A 19,002-nucleotide genomic window follows, 5' to 3' on the forward strand; every position below is an offset into this window, starting at 1 on the left:
GGGAACAGCGAGTTGGCAGAACCCCTTTACCAAATCTAGTGTCAACTACTCTGTTCTCTCATTGCCTTAAAAAGGGGAAATCGTGTTTTCTTCATTATTGTAAGACTTGATTTCTACATTTAAATAACTTCTTATGATATATGCATTACCTTTGTGAATATGATAAAAAAAAACTCGTAGAAGCGTTTGCTAACTATGACCGTATTTTGTTTCAGGCAAAGACTTTCTTTCTCAGAAAGGAAAACAAAATGCTGTTGGTAAATATCATATATTACATTTAATTGATTTCTTAAAACAAGAAAAATGTGTTATTCTCTGGGGACTACATTAATTTGGCTATATATTAGAAGTTGCGTGATAGCCTCTGTTTATTCTATGTATGTATTGTTCATTGGACGGATAAAAATCATCTGAATTAAACATACGTTATCATTTTAACACAGCGTCATTATTCTTGCTTGTTTATGTAACAGTTAGTCCAGTTAAATGAACTGAGCGGATCCATCACAAAATGCTTTCAATGCCTAGTCAAGGGTAGTAAGGGCTATAGTTCATTTTCAAGAGAGCTAACCTAATAAGAGAAAGAAAATCCTATCCATATTTATTGTGTAAAGAATACTAGTCATGCCTTTATTGGTGGTTCATGTAATGCACTCAGTGTGAGTCATGCTTTGTGCAGCATTATTCACTCGTATTCTTTTCTTATGGTCCGACTTATTATTATGAGATTATCCATAGGGATATAGTGGGAAGTGTCTTTATAATCACATTCTGTCAACATAGCGAAAAAAGTTTGGCTGTAATGTGTATTCCAGTAATGTAAAAAAAACAAAAAAATCGCTGTGATTTGAAAGGATGCTTTTACCGTTCTTTCCCAGGTTTCATTTTAGATTTCAACAAGATTCCTTTAGTGTTTCTATTTAGGGGATGTTTGTGTAGTTACCAACAACTGTGGGAGTGGGGACCATGAGTGGCTCCCGCATAGGCAGCATGATAGTTAGACCCAGAGTTACATGGGCCACAGCGTAATAAAGGTGAAGGCATGACAGGGCAGGGCAGCTCCCACTGGTACGTTGGGCACTAAGTAACACCCTGGTATCTCGAGTTTTCTTCATACTAGGCCCCCAGGTGCTCGGTGATACTGGAGCGCGACAAGGCCCATGGACACCCTACAACACGGGTGACTGGGCGGAACTAACCCCTGCCAATCCCCATAGTAGGGAGCACGCTTCTCGTTACAGTGCCTCCCAACATGCCTGGTGGTTACTTGGTTGTACGGAAGTACAGGTGGTGCCCCTGTCACATTCACATTTGCAGAATGCAAGTGTAGGAAGTTGGCTCTTTATACAATATACCAAAGTAAGTTATAGTATGCACAGAATCCACTGAGTCCCCTGAGGTATAGCAGAGGCTAAACTAGGTAAGTACTAACAGCTGTCTTTGTGGTAGTGTGGGCGAGCAGTTAAGCTTATCCAGAGGGTGTGTTAAGCATTATTGTATTCACTCAATCAAGTCTGATGCACACACCCAGAGACTGAATCCAGATCAATTGGGTAAGTATAAGAAAAGGAATACTTGTATTTTAATTCTAGAACCATGCAGGACTTGGTACAGGTAGTTAAAAATACTTGGAATGCAGGATTTAACAATGAAATACAGATATGATTGAAGTTTTGTTATATCTAAGGTTTTACCTTACATCTTCCCTGTTTCTCTGCCTCTGCTGTTCAGCCAGTGAGAGTAGAATGTTGGTGTGGGTGGTGATGTCTCATCTAACTTAAGATCAATAAACGTATTCATCTGTAACCTAACCAAGTCTACTGGAACTCCTTCCTACGATACAACAAGTTTGCAATAGTGACAGGTTGGTATTGATTTAGAAAGCAGTTAGCATTATACAATAATGACTTTTAGAATACGTTTTAGTTACTTTTGGATTACTTTGAGTAATGTACTCGTGGTATGCCTAGATACCACCCTTAAGGATCTTACAATACATGGTAAGTAACACTTTTTAGACTTTCCAGCTGAGTAATCTTTTCTCCATACAAACATGAGTTCAGCGGCCGGGTACAGTGTGCAGGGTGACAATGTTAGCCAATAGGGCAAGGGAGCACCTCGGTTGGGGGCTGCTCAAAGGCAGGCAACTCGGTCTCGGGAGCCAAGCTCCTAGGGTTAAGCTCAGGGCAAAGGGGTCAGCACCAAGTCCACACCACCAGCGGTGCAGGGGTGGCCAAGTGCAAGGTGCTTAGGAGGGGTCAGGATCCCAATGCAATCCTATGGGGGTTGCCGGGTTTAGATTTTGGCTGCAGGCTCTGTTCAGTAAGTGTTCCAGGAGGAACCAACAGCAGGGCAGGTAAGTTGGAGGACTCCAGGGTGTAGGGCAGCCGGATGCAGGGGTGCCTTTTGAGGTCGTATTTCACCTTACCGGGCCACTCCCGGTTGGGGAGGGTGTCCGAGCAGAGGCTGCAGGTGAAGTCGAGGTGTCCTGGAGGGGTCAACCATTGGTGAACTTGGACTCTGGAGCGCTGGGGGACCTTGTGGGACTGGTAAGCCACTTGGACTCTGGCCGTAGGCAACAGATACAGTGGTGGTTCCAGGCATCGAGTTTCATTGTCCTCAGCAGGCTCAGAGTCTGTCTTTGGAGTTTCTTTTGGACAGAGCTGTTGTTCGCAGGAGGTCTAGTCTTTGTTGAAGGCAGTCAGTCCTCCCAGGAGTTGCGGAGGTCCCTGGCTGCAGGACAAGTCGACTTTTGGCGCAGATTCACCTGAAAGAGCACACAGGCCGGTAGGACTGGGGCCAAGTCAGTTCTTCTGTCAGATACGCTCCACAGGATCCGGATGATGATCATAAGGCTCACCTTCAAACGTCACAAGCACTCCGAATTATATCAACAGAGTATTTGAGCCATTAGGTGAGGGGTAAATACAAAATAATAAACAAGGAAGGAAAGGAAGGGGTCAGCTGGGAAAGGGATGTACCTGGAATGACAAAACATACAGGGATAAGAACACCGTTCATTCAGCAATTCAATCACCAAATGTACTTCCCTAAATAGACAAAATACCTGTGTGTATAAAGTTGGACTACTGCAATAGGCTTCTCAGATTCACCTCTTGGCAGTAATGCTTGTGGCCTTCGGTCTGTAGTTTATCTCTTTGTTTAAGGGGTTCCTGAGGTGATCTTCCATCAATGAAATAGAAAATGAACTGTGCTGAGAAAGTATATGAGCGAGTAAGAAGAAACACAGAACACGGTAATGCGTGGGAGGCAAGAACCACAGCACTCCGCTCTGCTAAATCCACTGCACTCAATGAAGTCAGCAAATAACACACAGATACTGAAAATGAAGGTATACAAAGGAAAGAACAGAATGTTGTTGAATAGAACTATTCCAGAACAATTCCATAAGAGCACAACATCCCAAGAATCAATAGTTCGCTCATACGGCAACGTGTAGCTGCGACCGCCACCGCGCTCCGCATGCAGGTTCAGTAAGTTCACACACACCCTAATAGGTCGCTTGTTCTGGTTACACGGAGCTGCGACCGCCACCGCGCACCACCTACTCAATGTAGTTAGGGATAAGTAAGATAAACGTGATAACACACAAAAGTACACGAAGAAACGGCAGCGTGTGGTGCCCCCTACCACTCCGCTCCGCTTTTCGACAACAAACTAAAAAAGGAAGTATCTTCCGATACCAAAACGAAACGGCAGCGTGTGGCGGTTTACCACTGCGCTCCGCTCTACCAAATACCAAACATAGGAAAAGGCGCTGCAGTTCCCTCACTGCACGCACCTCGAATACAGCAACGCGTGGCAACAACCACAGCGCTCCGCTCAAAGTCGATCTTCAGAAAGGCGGAGAACCGCTCCTACCGTTTCGCCGGTGAATCCACACGACAGCGCCCCAGGCGTCCTCAACAGCACAGCGGGGAAGAATAGCTCCGTCTCCGCTCGAATCCAAACCCAGAATAACACGCAACAGGAAGCGTGTCTCACAGTCTCATATAGCCTCAGCCGAGGCTTCTGGGGATTGTAGTCTTTCCTGCCTAAATCTAACTTCCATATATTACGACCGTCCTAGACATGCAATGCAGGCGCTTACGGTATACAGCGGTTAGCACGCATTTTTTACAATGCGGTGCTGTTACCACGCTACTTTTACCACGCAAGTCTTTACAACGACTTGCGCTGGAGGGCACTCCAGGATAGTAAATAGTTTAATTTACTATCCAACTCCTTCCCTAGAGTCCACGGGGACTGGAGTTGGAATAGTAAATTAAAAGATTTACTATCCAGCGCCCCTCCACGCAAGTCGTTGTAACGACTTGCGTGGTAAAAGTAGCGTTGTAACGGTACGCGTTGTAAAAGTACGCGTGGTACCGTCATATATCCGCGCTTAGACGGATCCTGGCATCTTCTCTGTAGTCTCCTTTTTTGTGCGACTTTTGCCATCCTTCTTTGTAGGTTGAAGGTCAATCTGTGTGGATTTATTATGATGAGAAGTTTGCTACCAAACTTCCCAGAATTTAGTAAAGCATTTATGATGCTGTGGAGTTCATAATGACAAACTCCCAGACCATATACTCTCGTGTGGCTTTATTGCACCTACAATGTCTAAGAATGGACTTAGACACTGTAGGGTATAGTGCTCATGCAACTGGACCCTCACCACTGGTATAGTGCATCCAGCTAGAGGGTAACTTACCTATACCATGGGCAGTGGGTTACAGGCATGGCACACAGGTATGTGTATTCAAAAGTCGTGAGATCAGTGAACCACTGGTCTCATCCTTGTGTGCACACAATTATTCCTCCAATACAACATAGGTTCCAGACTTCTTTATCAGTTGTTTGATACGTTTTATTCAAAGCATAGTTCCATGAATCATTTCCACATGATATGTGTGATATGCAATTAGCTCTTTTTTTCAAAGCATGAAACTGTCCTTTATACACATCCAATGCATTTCGGGGCCATTGTTTGCCCCTTCATCAGGGAAAGGATACTGTGATAGAAAGGAAAATAAACGTCCTGTAAGTGATTTACTGGTTGCGGTGTAAACAATACATAAGGGAATGGAAAACTCTGTGGTGGGTTATGGGGTCACCTTAATGAACCTGGAGCCCCTGGGAACACAAAAGGAATTAAATTGTATTCTTATGTGTGTTCATGTTTTATGGTTGCATGATTCTGTAAATAAAGGGTAGAAAACGTATGTTACCGCTATGACGCGATAAAGATAATACGCGAAAAATAACAAATTTCCCATACAATGCTAATATGGTATGGTCGGGAAACTAACCTGAAATAGGGTAACAGGTTCCGAAAAGCAATCCGTTCACCAACGCCGGTCAGGACAAAAGTGTCTACTGCCGCGTTTGGTCAAATTCGAAAACTCGCGATCACGTGATCATAGAGGGTAAAGAAAGACTTGTAATCCTCGTTGCGGTACCGCGTATTAAAATGTTGGAATGCGCGGAGTTATTAATATCTAAAATAGATATTATCATGACGGCTGAATTGGAAAAAATAATGATGGAGAATTAAGGTGGTTAGAAAATGGTAGGAAAATGGTTATGATACTAGGTGAGGCGGGACGGGGTATAAGTAGTGGAAATACTGTGTGATGTGAACCATGTGGCGTAAGCATTAAAATAGATATCCTGTAAACAGTAAACCGTGAATAACAAGTCGTAAACAAAAAATCACAGTGAATTCACACAGGAATTACTAGGTTGCTCCAAGTGCAATTATTACAGATAACAAGAGAGTTCAATTCTGTCGTTAAGGCCGAATGGCTTCTGTGTAGAAAGTCTTTGAATCCAGGTGTTTTCTCGTTCGAGTAGGAATTTGGTATTGTCCCTGCCTTCAATTCTGGGGACGATTTCCAGTATGATGAACTTGAGTTGGGAAATGTTGTGTTTTTCATCTTGAAAGTGTACGGCTATTAAAGATTTGGCAGATTTTAGCCGAATGTTTGCCTTATGTTCTGTAAGTCTTATCTTGATTTTGCGTTCTGTCTTGCCAATGTACAGTTTGCCGCAAGGGCATTTTAGGACATAAATCACATTACTTGAATCGCATGTGGCGTTGACCTTAAGTTTTATTGTGTGACCTTTCATGGGATGGTTGATTGAGTTTCCTTTGATGATGCTATTGCAGTTCCCGCAGTTCAGACATGGTTTGGTGCCTGTATGTTTCAACGTGGTAGTGGGTTTATGTTGGACCACTTCTCCTAGGTTCTGTGCCCTGGTAAAAGCAAATAGTGGGGGTTCCCTGAACATTTGATTGAAATCTGGTTCCAGATTCAACAGTGACCAGTGTTGGTAGATGATCCGTTTGTATTTCATGCTTGCAGTGAAAAATTTAGAGACTACCACTATGCGGGTTTGTTCTTTTTTTATACTTGGTTGTAACAGTTTCTGTCTGTCTATGTTCGCAACTTTACATTTGGATTCTTCAATAATGTTCTCTGGGTACCCTCTATTGTGAAATCTGGTGGCCACTTCCTCTATTCGTTGTTTAGATTTTGTGGGATCTGATGTGATTCTTTTAATCCGAGCCATTTGAGAAAAAGGTAAGTATTTTTTTAGGTTGGGTTCATGGAAACTCGTGTAGTGGAACATGTTATTTCTATCTGTGGGTTTAATGAATAGGTCAGTGTCGAATCCATCTTTGTTGACCGAAACTTTGACGTCCAGAAAATTCACACATTTTTCCGATAGTTCCCATGTGAGTTGGATACGTTCATCAATTTGGTTGAATTCCATCAATAGTTTTTGCAATTTCTCTTTAGAGTCTTTCCAGACTGTAGGAAGGTGGATATCTGACTATGGTTACCCCCAAACTTTTTGCCTGGTGTTTAGCTGGTATTTGACTTAGTTGGCCTGGGATCCTGCTATTCAGGGCCCCAGGCTGATTGCTCTCTCCTTAAAATGGACTCCATGTACCTTAGGTACATAACACAATTGGAATTGGTTCACCTTATAGGCCCCTGTAACAGTGTACCATAGGTACCCAGGGCATAGGTGTAGCCAAGGCCTACCAGGGGCTGCAGCATGTGTTGTGCCACCCCTGGCCTGGCCTCCATCTTTGACACAACTGGCTGATCACTCAGCTGGGGTAAGTCGGTGTAACCACCTCTTACTTAGGTACAGTATGCCTGTGCCTAACCCTAAACTGGACACATATGTTCCTATCAGCCACTCCTATGGAAGGCCTCATCAATCCTGGAGGCAGAGTGCTTGGAAATATGTGAGATGGTGCTCTGGCATGAGCTGAGCCTGTCTGCAGCTGTCGGGAACAACTCCCTAAGCTGTTCCGGGATATTGCCATACCATATACTCTTAAGTGCATTATAATCCTCGCGGTTAAATGCTATCTTTGGTTTGGCTTTATCAAAACATGTCGAGTAAGGTGTCATACGAATTGGAATACTATCCCCTCGCCAATTCTGGCGACGGGGATAGCATTCCACCCTTCTAGAGGGACACGACATGTGTGTAGCCTTAACCCCGGTTAAAGTTAAACAGAGCCTCAGCTTCACAAAATGGACGCTGCCACCACAGACACAAGTCTGGCCTCCTGCTGCTGACCGAAACTCGGCAGATGGTGGCCTGGACAAAGGGTTTCCTGCCTTGGGAGGTGCGAGCACCACCCCAGACAGGATTTTGTGTATTAGGTAGGACAGGGCTGAAAAGAATCAGACATGCCCGGGGCACACAAGGTGTCCCCGTGCATAGGCCAGTCCAAACCGGTTCTGGGGCCTTCCAGCCCCAGTCCTGGCGCGGAGCTGGACAAAGGAAAGGGGGTGTAACCGCCCCCCTTCCTGGTTCCACCCAGAGGAGGGACCTAGTAGGTGATCCACCCCCAGTTTGGGAATAAGAGGGGGAGCAGTGCCATTGCACAGCAGATCATCCCGAAATCAACTTAAAACTAAGAAGAAGACTGGACTTCGACATTCTGCTGCACAGAAGACTGAAGAAGAATCTCCCTTGTGGCCAAGGAGTGACCACCCTGTGAACACAGGTACCAACCAGCAACTCGACGTCTGCTTTGCCGCCGCCTCCCGCCGGAGACCGAGCCCAGAGCCCGACAAGAACCAGACTCCCAGACCTCTCAGAGCCCGATCCACAGTCCCTGCGAAGAAGGGACCCGTGGAGGCACCGAGTGACGTGGGACCGGACCTCTTGGAAGACACTCGTAAAGCTGACTGCGCAGCTTCTGAGGCATCCTCGACGTTGTGCTTTGGGGATTGAGAACCCCCACCACCGAGCAGCCCTTGCACCGAAGATCAGCCCCCCAGCATCTCCACGATCTGCGTGGGGCCCTTTTGCACCGTGCCACTCGACGCGCCATCCCGGCCACTAGCCACGTGGTCAGCGGCCATCTTGGCGACGAACCCGAAGATTTAAACAGCAGGTCTGGTTGCTCCAGACCTACCCAAGCTCCTGTGAAAAGGAGCCCTCGCTCTGACCTTGCTGGTCCGAGTGAACAGCATCTTTCAACTTCTGCGTGGCTTGCATTTGCCAAGGCCTGTTTGCTCCGATCAGGTCGCCGACACCGCCAACAGCGAGAAGCCTACGTGGGACAGCTCGTGACCGACTCCTGGACGTCCTCGACCCCGGGTATCCACGTGGCTGCAGAAAGAAGCTACCCGACAACGCCTGTTTGCACCCGACATCGCCTGGTTCCACTCTGGTTCCAGGGCAGTCACTGGCTAGTGACTTTGAACACTGTCCCCTCTGCTTTCAGGTCTTCAACTCTTCCGATCCACCCTTGGATCCACCGGAACTCTTCTCATCGAGCCGCCTGCAGCATCTTCAGCTCCAAGCACCATCGACCAGCGTGACGAAACCCGACACATCTTCGACCCTGTGCACCCGCTTCCTGTGGGTGAGGTAACTCAGCTCCGCCGGTGCTCCTGCACTGGTACACATCCCAAGGGCCTGTGTTTTAAGTTTCAGCTCCGTAGGTCACTCGGAAGGTTCCTAACTTTCTAACTTTGTGCTTTTTACGCACCATAGACTTTGTATTGAGAAGTGCGTGCACTTTGAACACTGCACCCGAGTCCCGTGGGCCTTTCCCGACTTAGTTAACTCCAGTCTCGAATAGCTCCAGCGATTCCCAAGGCCCTAGGCCTCTTCACTTTCCTTTAGGTATCTCTTATACCACTTATTTAGTATATGGTTTAGGTGGCCCCTAGGGCTCATCCATATTGTGCAACTTTTGTGTATTTTAAACTGTCTTGTGATTTAACGCTTGTGCTTCTGTGCTCATAAAGAGTACAGGGGATGTTAATAGTTAATAAATCAATATATATTTTCAATATATATCTGTGTGGTGTCCCTTTCATTTGGTATTCAAGGGGGTTGTGTATGGTATAACAGCTGGCTTCACATGCCTTTCAGAGTTTAGCCTAAGACTGCTTTGTCCACGTTACCACTAGGATAACTGGTCTACAAGGTTGAATTACAACCATCATCATAAGGGTTGCTTGGCATGGTACAAAGTGATCACTAGAATTAGTGAGCATTATATACCAGGCCAACTTCTCACATTGGTGAGCAGCGGATTGGGATCTGAGCTTGCTGTTGTTTTACCATTACAATCTTTGAGATTATCATTTGAAAGATCATACAGGTACCTGCTAGGTACATATAAAACAAGACTAGTATACATAAGTTCTACTGAACTTAGTTGTTGTAGAGCAAAGGGAGTAGCACACCCTAGCTACAACTACTAGATAGGTTTAGTAGGTAAACACCAGTGTAGGTAGATTGCAACACATCCACCCACACTAGAGCAATGTCTGGAACAGAGGGGTCCAGTGGACTTACTCCTGTTGAGAGTGACCCTCCAAGGGCACCATCCCAGTTTGCTATTTTTCCCTTTAAGGAATTAAGACAGCTTTGTGTCTTAAGGGGTCTGAAGACAGGGCCTTCCCCTACTACAGACCACCTAAGAGAGCTCTTGGATCAGTCTGAGGCTCTAAAGACCTCTAAAGCAAACCCCACAGGGGATGCTGAAGGAGGCCATCCTTCAGAGGATGACACTGTAGACACCCCTGCCCCTATCATCCTGGTAGATGAGGAAGCCTCCACCACTGGAGCTCCTCAGGTAGATGTAGAGGAAGAAGAAGAGGAGGAGGAGGTGGAAAGCAGTGAGTCAGATGATGACAGAGATAGTCAGGTGCTGGTCAGTAGACTGAACCAGGCTAACTTAAGTCAACTTGGGAATGAATCAGGTAACAACCCATTCAGACCCCCAGGTGGACTTAACCAGGGCCATAGGAGGAGGAGGCATCACTCAGGTGAATCCAATACCTCCCATGTCTCTAGAGGCTCTCATGGTCACTCCAGGAAGGAGATGACTAGCCCTCAGAGAAGGGAACATGAGGCCAAGATGAGAGAGGCTGAGCTTAGGATCCAGAGGCAAGAGTTAGAGGTTGCCCTGGCCAAGGAGAAACTTGCTAGAGCAAGACAGCCTAGAGAGAGTGGATTAGGATCCACTGGTGGCAGCAATATCCAGAAGGATAAAGACAGGTCCTTTGATACAAGAAACCTGAGTAAGATTGTGCCCCCCTACAAAGCTGGGGATGATATCCACAAATGGATGACTGCACTTGAGAGAGCCTGCATGGTACAGCAGATCCCTCAGGAGCAGTGGGCAGCAATCTTGTGGCTCTCCTTTGAAGGTAGAGGCAGAGACAGACTCCTCACAGTTAGTGATGAGGATTCTAGAAACTACATGGTCCTGAAGAGTGCTCTGATTGATGGGTTGGGCTTAACCACTGAACAGTACAGGTTAATGTTCAGAGACACCCAGAAGACACAGACTCAGGACTGGTCTGAATTTGTTGAGTGTGCCACTAAGGCTCTGGAGGGCTGGTTGCTGGGAAGTAAGGTTACTGACTATACAGGATTGTATAATTTAATTATGAGAGAGCAAATCTTAAGTAATTGTCAAAATCAGCTTCTACATCAGCACCTGGTTGACTCTGATCTGACCTCCCCACAAGAATTGGGTAGGAGGGCAGACAAATGGGTCAGAACCAGGATCAGGCCTAAGAACCAGGGTGGTGACCAAAAGAAAGAGACTACCAAGCCTCAAGAGAAGGGTGGGGATAAAAGTAAGGAAAAGACTTCCCCAGGGCCCCAAAACTCCAAGAATGGGGGTGGGTCCCAAGACACTTCTACATCCCAGAAAAAGCCTTACTGTCATACCTGTAAACAGGTGGGGCATTACAAAACAGATAGCTGTTGTCCCAAGAATGGCAATAAGGAGAATATACCTCCAGGTAAGGCTCCAACACCTCCTGTCACTGTTAGCAGTGGTCCCCCAGGTGGTGGGAGCACCCCCAAGAATTTGGGTGGGTTTACTTTTGGAGGACAGGTGGACTCAGGCCTATCCAGGTCCCCTAACTCAGATACTCTTGTCTATGAGACTGGCATGGGGTTTGCCAATTTCACAGCTTGCCCAAACACTTTGAGCAAGTATAGACAGGAGCCCCTCATCAATGGCTTGAAAGTTGAGGCCTTCAGAGACACAGGGGCTAGCATCACCATGGTGGCTGAATGTCTAGTCCCCTCAAGGCAACTTTTACCTGATGCCAAATATCAGGTGACAAACATTGATGGCATAGAATCCAATCATCCCATGGCAGTAGTCAATCTTAGCTGGGGAGGTGTCACTGGCCCAAAGAGAGTGGCAGTGTCAGCAAACTTGCCTGTAGATTGCCTACTGGGTAATGATTTGGAAATCTCAGCCTGGGCTGAGGTTGAACAGCAAACCCATTCTAGAATGGTAAATCTCCATGGAAAGGTTAGTGGGGCTGTAATGGCTACAGCCCCAATTCCAGATGTCCTTCCTGAAAAGGTTGGGAGGGCTGAGCAAACCTCAGCCCCATCTTTAGATAACTTCCCTCCTGGAAAGAGTAGCAGGGCTGTACTAGTAACAGCCCATACCCAAACTGAGTCTCCTCCTGAAAAGGTTGGTGGGGCTGTGATGGCCACAGCCCAAACTCAAACTGATACATGGGTAGTGAAGCCTGAAATGATGGATCACTCCACCCAAACAGAGAGCATTGAGGAGGAAGAGAAATCTCCCTCCCACCAGACTTTAGGAAAGGATCAGCCTCCTCAGGGAACTGATCTTACCCCTGATGAAGGAACTGTCCCAGAGGTTGTTAGGCCTGGCCTAACAGAGCCTCTGATGGCAGTGGACCCTTCTCAGGTGGGACCCAGTCTGGAGCAGGTAACCTGCCCCTCTCTACCTTGCCTTACTCAGCCCAGGGCTGCAGAGGACAAGAAGGACAGTGAGACCCAAAGGGCCCCCTGTCAAATAAAGCACCCCCATCAGCAGATTAGGGGCACCGAAACTAGTAGCCCTAGTGAGGTGCAAGCTTTAAAAACTCCTGAGGGATCCCCCTTAAAAGTAGTTAGGGACCTCCCCCAGATGGATATTGTTGGGCACAGCAAAACCTGGGACCCTAAGGGCCCAAACCTGACCTGTCCCTCCAGTAAGCCAAACAGAGGGACCCAGCCTCCAGCTTTAGGTAGCCAGAGGTTGACCCTGAGAGCACAGTGCAACTCAGTCAGAGAAAGAAAGGCACACATGGTGGAGAGTGATTGGAGGAAGCTGAGCCCTACAGAGGAAACTCACTTCAGTACTCCATCTCAACACCAGCCTTTGACTTTGCAAAGACACACCACAGGTAGAGATTCCCTATGGTGGAGACCCTCCGATACCCTTAGGGTGAGGGATTGCTTAGTGGACCATGAGACAGGGGGTTACCAAGCCAGAGCTGGTACTTCCTTATATGGCCACTTAGGCAATATAGGCTTACCTGGTCAAGGATAGCCTTATCTCCTTTCGTTTGGGGGGGGGTTATGTAGGAAGGTGGATATCTGACTATGGTTACCCCCAAACTTTTTGCCTGGTGTTTAGCTGGTATTTGACTTAGTTGGCCTGGGATCCTGCTATTCAGGGCCCCAGGCTGATTGCTCTCTCCTTAAAATGGACTCCATGTACCTTAGGTACATAACACAATTGGAATTGGTTCACCTTATAGGCCCCTGTAACAGTGTACCATAGGTACCCAGGGCATAGGTGTAGCCAAGGCCTACCAGGGGCTGCAGCATGTGTTGTGCCACCCCTGGCCTGGCCTCCATCTTTGACACAACTGGCTGATCACTCAGCTGGGGTAAGTCGGTGTAACCACCTCTTACTTAGGTACAGTATGCCTGTGCCTAACCCTAAACTGGACACATATGTTCCTATCAGCCACTCCTATGGAAGGCCTCATCAATCCTGGAGGCAGAGTGCTTGGAAATATGTGAGATGGTGCTCTGGCATGAGCTGAGCCTGTCTGCAGCTGTCGGGAACAACTCCCTAAGCTGTTCCGGGATATTGCCATACCATATACTCTTAAGTGCATTATAATCCTCGCGGTTAAATGCTATCTTTGGTTTGGCTTTATCAAAACATGTCGAGTAAGGTGTCATACGAATTGGAATACTATCCCCTCGCCAATTCTGGCGACGGGGATAGCATTCCACCCTTCTAGAGGGACACGACATGTGTGTAGCCTTAACCCCGGTTAAAGTTAAACAGAGCCTCAGCTTCACAAAATGGACGCTGCCACCACAGACACAAGTCTGGCCTCCTGCTGCTGACCGAAACTCGGCAGATGGTGGCCTGGACAAAGGGTTTCCTGCCTTGGGAGGTGCGAGCACCACCCCAGACAGGATTTTGTGTATTAGGTAGGACAGGGCTGAAAAGAATCAGACATGCCCGGGGCACACAAGGTGTCCCCGTGCATAGGCCAGTCCAAACCGGTTCTGGGGCCTTCCAGCCCCAGTCCTGGCGCGGAGCTGGACAAAGGAAAGGGGGTGTAACCGCCCCCCTTCCTGGTTCCACCCAGAGGAGGGACCTAGTAGGTGATCCACCCCCAGTTTGGGAATAAGAGGGGGAGCAGTGCCATTGCACAGCAGATCATCCCGAAATCAACTTAAAACTAAGAAGAAGACTGGACTTCGACATTCTGCTGCACAGAAGACTGAAGAAGAATCTCCCTTGTGGCCAAGGAGTGACCACCCTGTGAACACAGGTACCAACCAGCAACTCGACGTCTGCTTTGCCGCCGCCTCCCGCCGGAGACCGAGCCCAGAGCCCGACAAGAACCAGACTCCCAGACCTCTCAGAGCCCGATCCACAGTCCCTGCGAAGAAGGGACCCGTGGAGGCACCGAGTGACGTGGGACCGGACCTCTTGGAAGACACTCGTAAAGCTGACTGCGCAGCTTCTGAGGCATCCTCGACGTTGTGCTTTGGGGATTGAGAACCCCCACCACCGAGCAGCCCTTGCACCGAAGATCAGCCCCCCAGCATCTCCACGATCTGCGTGGGGCCCTTTTGCACCGTGCCACTCGACGCGCCATCCCGGCCACTAGCCACGTGGTCAGCGGCCATCTTGGCGACGAACCCGAAGATTTAAACAGCAGGTCTGGTTGCTCCAGACCTACCCAAGCTCCTGTGAAAAGGAGCCCTCGCTCTGACCTTGCTGGTCCGAGTGAACAGCATCTTTCAACTTCTGCGTGGCTTGCATTTGCCAAGGCCTGTTTGCTCCGATCAGGTCGCCGACACCGCCAACAGCGAGAAGCCTACGTGGGACAGCTCGTGACCGACTCCTGGACGTCCTCGACCCCGGGTATCCACGTGGCTGCAGAAAGAAGCTACCCGACAACGCCTGTTTGCACCCGACATCGCCTGGTTCCACTCTGGTTCCAGGGCAGTCACTGGCTAGTGACTTTGAACACTGTCCCCTCTGCTTTCAGGTCTTCAACTCTTCCGATCCACCCTTGGATCCACCGGAACTCTTCTCATCGAGCCGCCTGCAGCATCTTCAGCTCCAAGCACCATCGACCAGCGTGACGAAACCCGACACATCTTCGACCCTGTGCACCCGCTTCCTGTGGGTGAGGTAACTCAGCTCCGCCGGTGCTCCTGCACTGGTACACATCCCAAGGGCCTGTGTTTTAAGTTTCAGCTCCGTAGGTCACTCGGAAGGTTCCTAACTTTCTAACTTTGTGCTTTTTACGCACCATAGACTTTGTATTGAGAAGTGCGTGCACTTTGAACACTGCACCCGAGTCCCGTGGGCCTTTCCCGACTTAGTTAACTCCAGTCTCGAATAGCTCCAGCGATTCCCAAGGCCCTAGGCCTCTTCACTTTCCTTTAGGTATCTCTTATACCACTTATTTAGTATATGGTTTAGGTGGCCCCTAGGGCTCATCCATATTGTGCAACTTTTGTGTATTTTAAACTGTCTTGTGATTTAACGCTTGTGCTTCTGTGCTCATAAAGAGTCCAGGGGATGTTAATAGTTAATAAATCAATATATATTTTCAATATATATCTGTGTGGTGTCCCTTTCATTTGGTATTCAAGGGGGTTGTGTATGGTATAACAGCTGGCTTCACATGCCTTTCAGAGTTTAGCCTAAGACTGCTTTGTCCACGTTACCACTAGGATAACTGGTCTACAAGGTTGAATTACAACCATCATCATAAGGGTTGCTTGGCATGGTACAAAGTGATCACTAGAATTAGTGAGCATTATATACCAGGCCAACTTCTCACACAGACGATAAAAATATCGTCGATGTATCGTGTTAGAAGTAGTAGGTTCTCTGTCCACTCTTCGTTGGTGAAGATGTGCGTCTCCTCGTATTGTTGCATAAAGATGTTGGCGTATACAGGCGCCGCTGAATTGCCCATGGCCATGCCTGCCAATTGTTGGTACCATGAGTCTTGATATTTGAAATAACTCTGATATAATGTAAAGAGCATGAGTTCCATCAAAAATGTTTGAAATGCTGTGTCCAAATCAGAATTGAGTAAGGCTTGTTCGATGGCTTCTATACCTAGAGAGTGGGGTATGGAAGTGTACAATGATTGTACATCCGCGGTGCATAGAATCAGGTTATGTTCTGGGTTAATCTTCAGGTCATTTAATTTTGAAATGAAATGGGTGGTGTCTTTGGTGTATGTTCTCATGGATTGTACTGTTGGCTGTAAATATTTATCCAAGAGTTGACCGATGGGTTCATGGAGACTCCCACATGTGGAGACTATTGGTCTCATGGGGGGGGGTCCATGAGCTTTTTGTGGATTTTGGGTACCATTCTGAGGGTAGGACTTTTAGGGTTGGGTTTGATCAGGAAGTTCTTTGTCCTGTCGTTGATTATGCCTGCTTCATGTGCCCTATCTACGATGTTTGTGAGGATTTTCATGAATTCAGTTGTGGGGTTGTTATCCAATTTCATGTAGATGGTGGTATCCATGATGTGTTCCATGATCTTAGTTTCATACATGTCTTGATTCATGATGACTAGGGCACCCCCCTTGTCAGCTTTGGTACATCTGATCTGGTCATTTGATGATATCTTTTTCAAGGTATCCCAAATCTTTTTGGGTGATGTTTTTGGTACGTTTCTGTCCATGTTTAATGTTGAGTAGATCCTTCTTTACTCTGTTCTCAAATAGGTCCAGAGTTTTGTGGCTGACTGGTGATTGAAATGTGCTATGGGGTCTTAATCCCAAAAGTTGATCTTTGTCCTGTTTGGATTGTTGGGGTAGCACATTGTCAAAAAAGTGGAGTAGCCGTAATTTACGCATAAGTTTAAAAAAACTTACTTCCAGTTCCAAGCTGTTTGTGTTGGTGGTGGGTACGAATGATGTGCCCTTTTGTAATAATCGTTTTTCATGTTTAGTGAGTTGGTATTTGCTGATGTTGATAACTAGTTGGTCCGTGTTTATGTCTTCTTTGTTTTCTTGTCTTTGATGGTTCCCGTCACACTCCTCGTAATAGGTGGTTCTTTCTCCTTTTCTTTTTCTTTTGTTTTGTCCTCTCCGGGGTCTCCTTTTTGCGCCTGGCCCTGTTCTAAAAAAGGACTTGTTTCAGTTTGGAACCTCGTGGTAGGTTGTTGTGTTAGACTGATATCCGTACTCGTATGAGTAGGTTGGGTTCTTCTGCTTCTTTGAGTACTATCGCTATCCGATGATGAGGTTTCAGTTTGTGAATTGTAGGGTCTATTCCTTCTTTTTTGAGCGTAGATTTCGGCCCATGTGTAGACCTCACCAAGTCTATAATCCAGAGTGTCCCTTTTGTATTTACGAATCTTCCGTTCATTAATTTCGTTTGTATGTTTATCCATTTGTGTTTGTATATCCTCAAGAATGTTTTTTAGTTCTTCTTCGGAGAGCATTTTGGATAATTCAGTTGATGTTTCAGGTATTTCCACGGTAAGCTCCTCTAGTATCCCAGAAAGCTCCTCTATAATTAAAAGAATCAAGTCCAGGGAACATTTGTTAAGGATTTCGTACCACCTTTCTTGAAATTTTTTTGAGTTTTTGCAGAGTGATGGTTTTGAGGCAATTCTTAGGCCCCTAGGTATTCGTTGATTGCGGTGATATTTTACCAGTGTGCTTGCGTGTAATTGTTGATTGATACGTCTCTTGCTTAAGTATATTAGTTGTCTTATATGTTGCTCTTTGGAGCGAGTAGTAGTCTCCTGTGCGTTTTCTTCCCTAATCAATGCGTAAATTCGGTCCGCTTCATCCGGTTTAAATGCAAATGTAGAGGCTCTGGCCTCAGTGCTTTTTGCGATCTCCTCCTAATTACTCATCTTCGATTAGTGGCGTGCTATCTGTCCTGGAGTGGACACAAAAAAGTAGAACTGTGATGATAGGTCAGATGCACAGCTAGTTTTTAGGCGTTCAAAAAATATGTAAGGTTTTATGGTGCCTAAGTCTTAAAACCTTACATATTTTTGAACGCCTAAAAACTAGCTGTGCATCTGACCTATCAACACAGGTATGTGTGCCATGTCGACTCTTCACTGTTCCCTGCACCAAAACATGCAGCTGGTAATGGCAGAGTGTGTGTGTGTGTTAAGGTACAAGACCTCTAAGGGTGGCACATTAGGTGCTGCAGCTCTTAGTCTTGTCACAGTACCCTTGTTACAGAAGTATCCTTTTACAAGAGACTTACATGTGGCCAGAGAGGTGCAAATTGTGGCTACCAATGTACAGTTTTGGAAGAGAGCACATGCCTTGGGAAACTGATTTGCAGGGACACAGGGTACATCAAGTTAAAGTGCATCAGAAATCTGGCAAAAAGTGTGGGGGGTTACTGCAACAGAAACCCACTTTCCTACACAAAGGATGCAATATCACAGGCGGCAACCCACTGCATGATGAACGCAGCAAGGTCAGTGCTGAACAGAGCTTAGTACTCCACCACATGAGCCCTCCCACGGGGTAGCAGGGCTGGCCATCAAGACAACTGCTCTTCCCCTGTGGTGCCTCTGCAGACTGAGTACCTACCTTAGGCGGGGAGGGGGGCCACCTGTCCTCCACAATCAGAGTGCAGCAACACACTCACTGCGCAAGACATAGAGCCCCACACAGCTGTAGGCTTCCCGACTAAGTAGTCTTTGACACCACTTGCAGGCTACATAGCTAATGAACTGCCTGGCATGTCCAACATCCCTGCCACTGATGCATTCATCATTGAAGGGGCCCCTTCAACTCAAGCACCGAAATGGAAAGACTGGGTGGGGTGCCTAGAACTCTAGTTTGAGGCAACGAAGGTCCCGGATGATGCCACAGGGCTTTCTTACTCTACTTGGGAGGGAAAAGTATTGATAAGATCTCCAGGACTATCACGGAGGCGACCCAGAAAAAGTATGCCACTTTAGTGGCTGCCCTCAACGCCTATTTTGAACCAAGATTATTAATGCTTTGTCTTTCGACAAGCCAGGCAAGACCCAGAGGAATCCATTGATGCTTTCTATGCTAGACTGAAAGAACTTGATAGCACACGCGCATTCGCAGATGAATGCGAGGAAATACAAGGGCAGATCGTACAAGAATGCGCCTCCACTAAGTCACAAGAAAACATCCTTCAGGAGTCAGGGAAATCACTGAG

The 19,002-nt window shown here is 47.0% G+C and overlaps 1 protein-coding gene across 1 annotated transcript in view; it reads left to right on the forward strand.

The window, feature by feature from the left end:
- The window catches only part of C4_1H18orf63 (chromosome 4_1 C18orf63 homolog), a 1,615,038-nt gene that overhangs the window by 665,508 nt on the left and 930,528 nt on the right, over positions 1 to 19,002 (forward strand). The window contains exon 5 of the mRNA XM_086966887.1: positions 216 to 257. Coding sequence (XP_086823013.1) covers positions 216 to 257 — 42 coding nt within the window. The remainder of the gene's footprint in view (positions 1 to 215; positions 258 to 19,002) is intronic.

Source organism: Lissotriton vulgaris, chromosome 4_1, assembly GCF_964263255.1.
Source record: "Lissotriton vulgaris chromosome 4_1, aLisVul1.2, whole genome shotgun sequence".
Taxonomy (NCBI): domain Eukaryota; kingdom Metazoa; phylum Chordata; class Amphibia; order Caudata; family Salamandridae; genus Lissotriton; species Lissotriton vulgaris.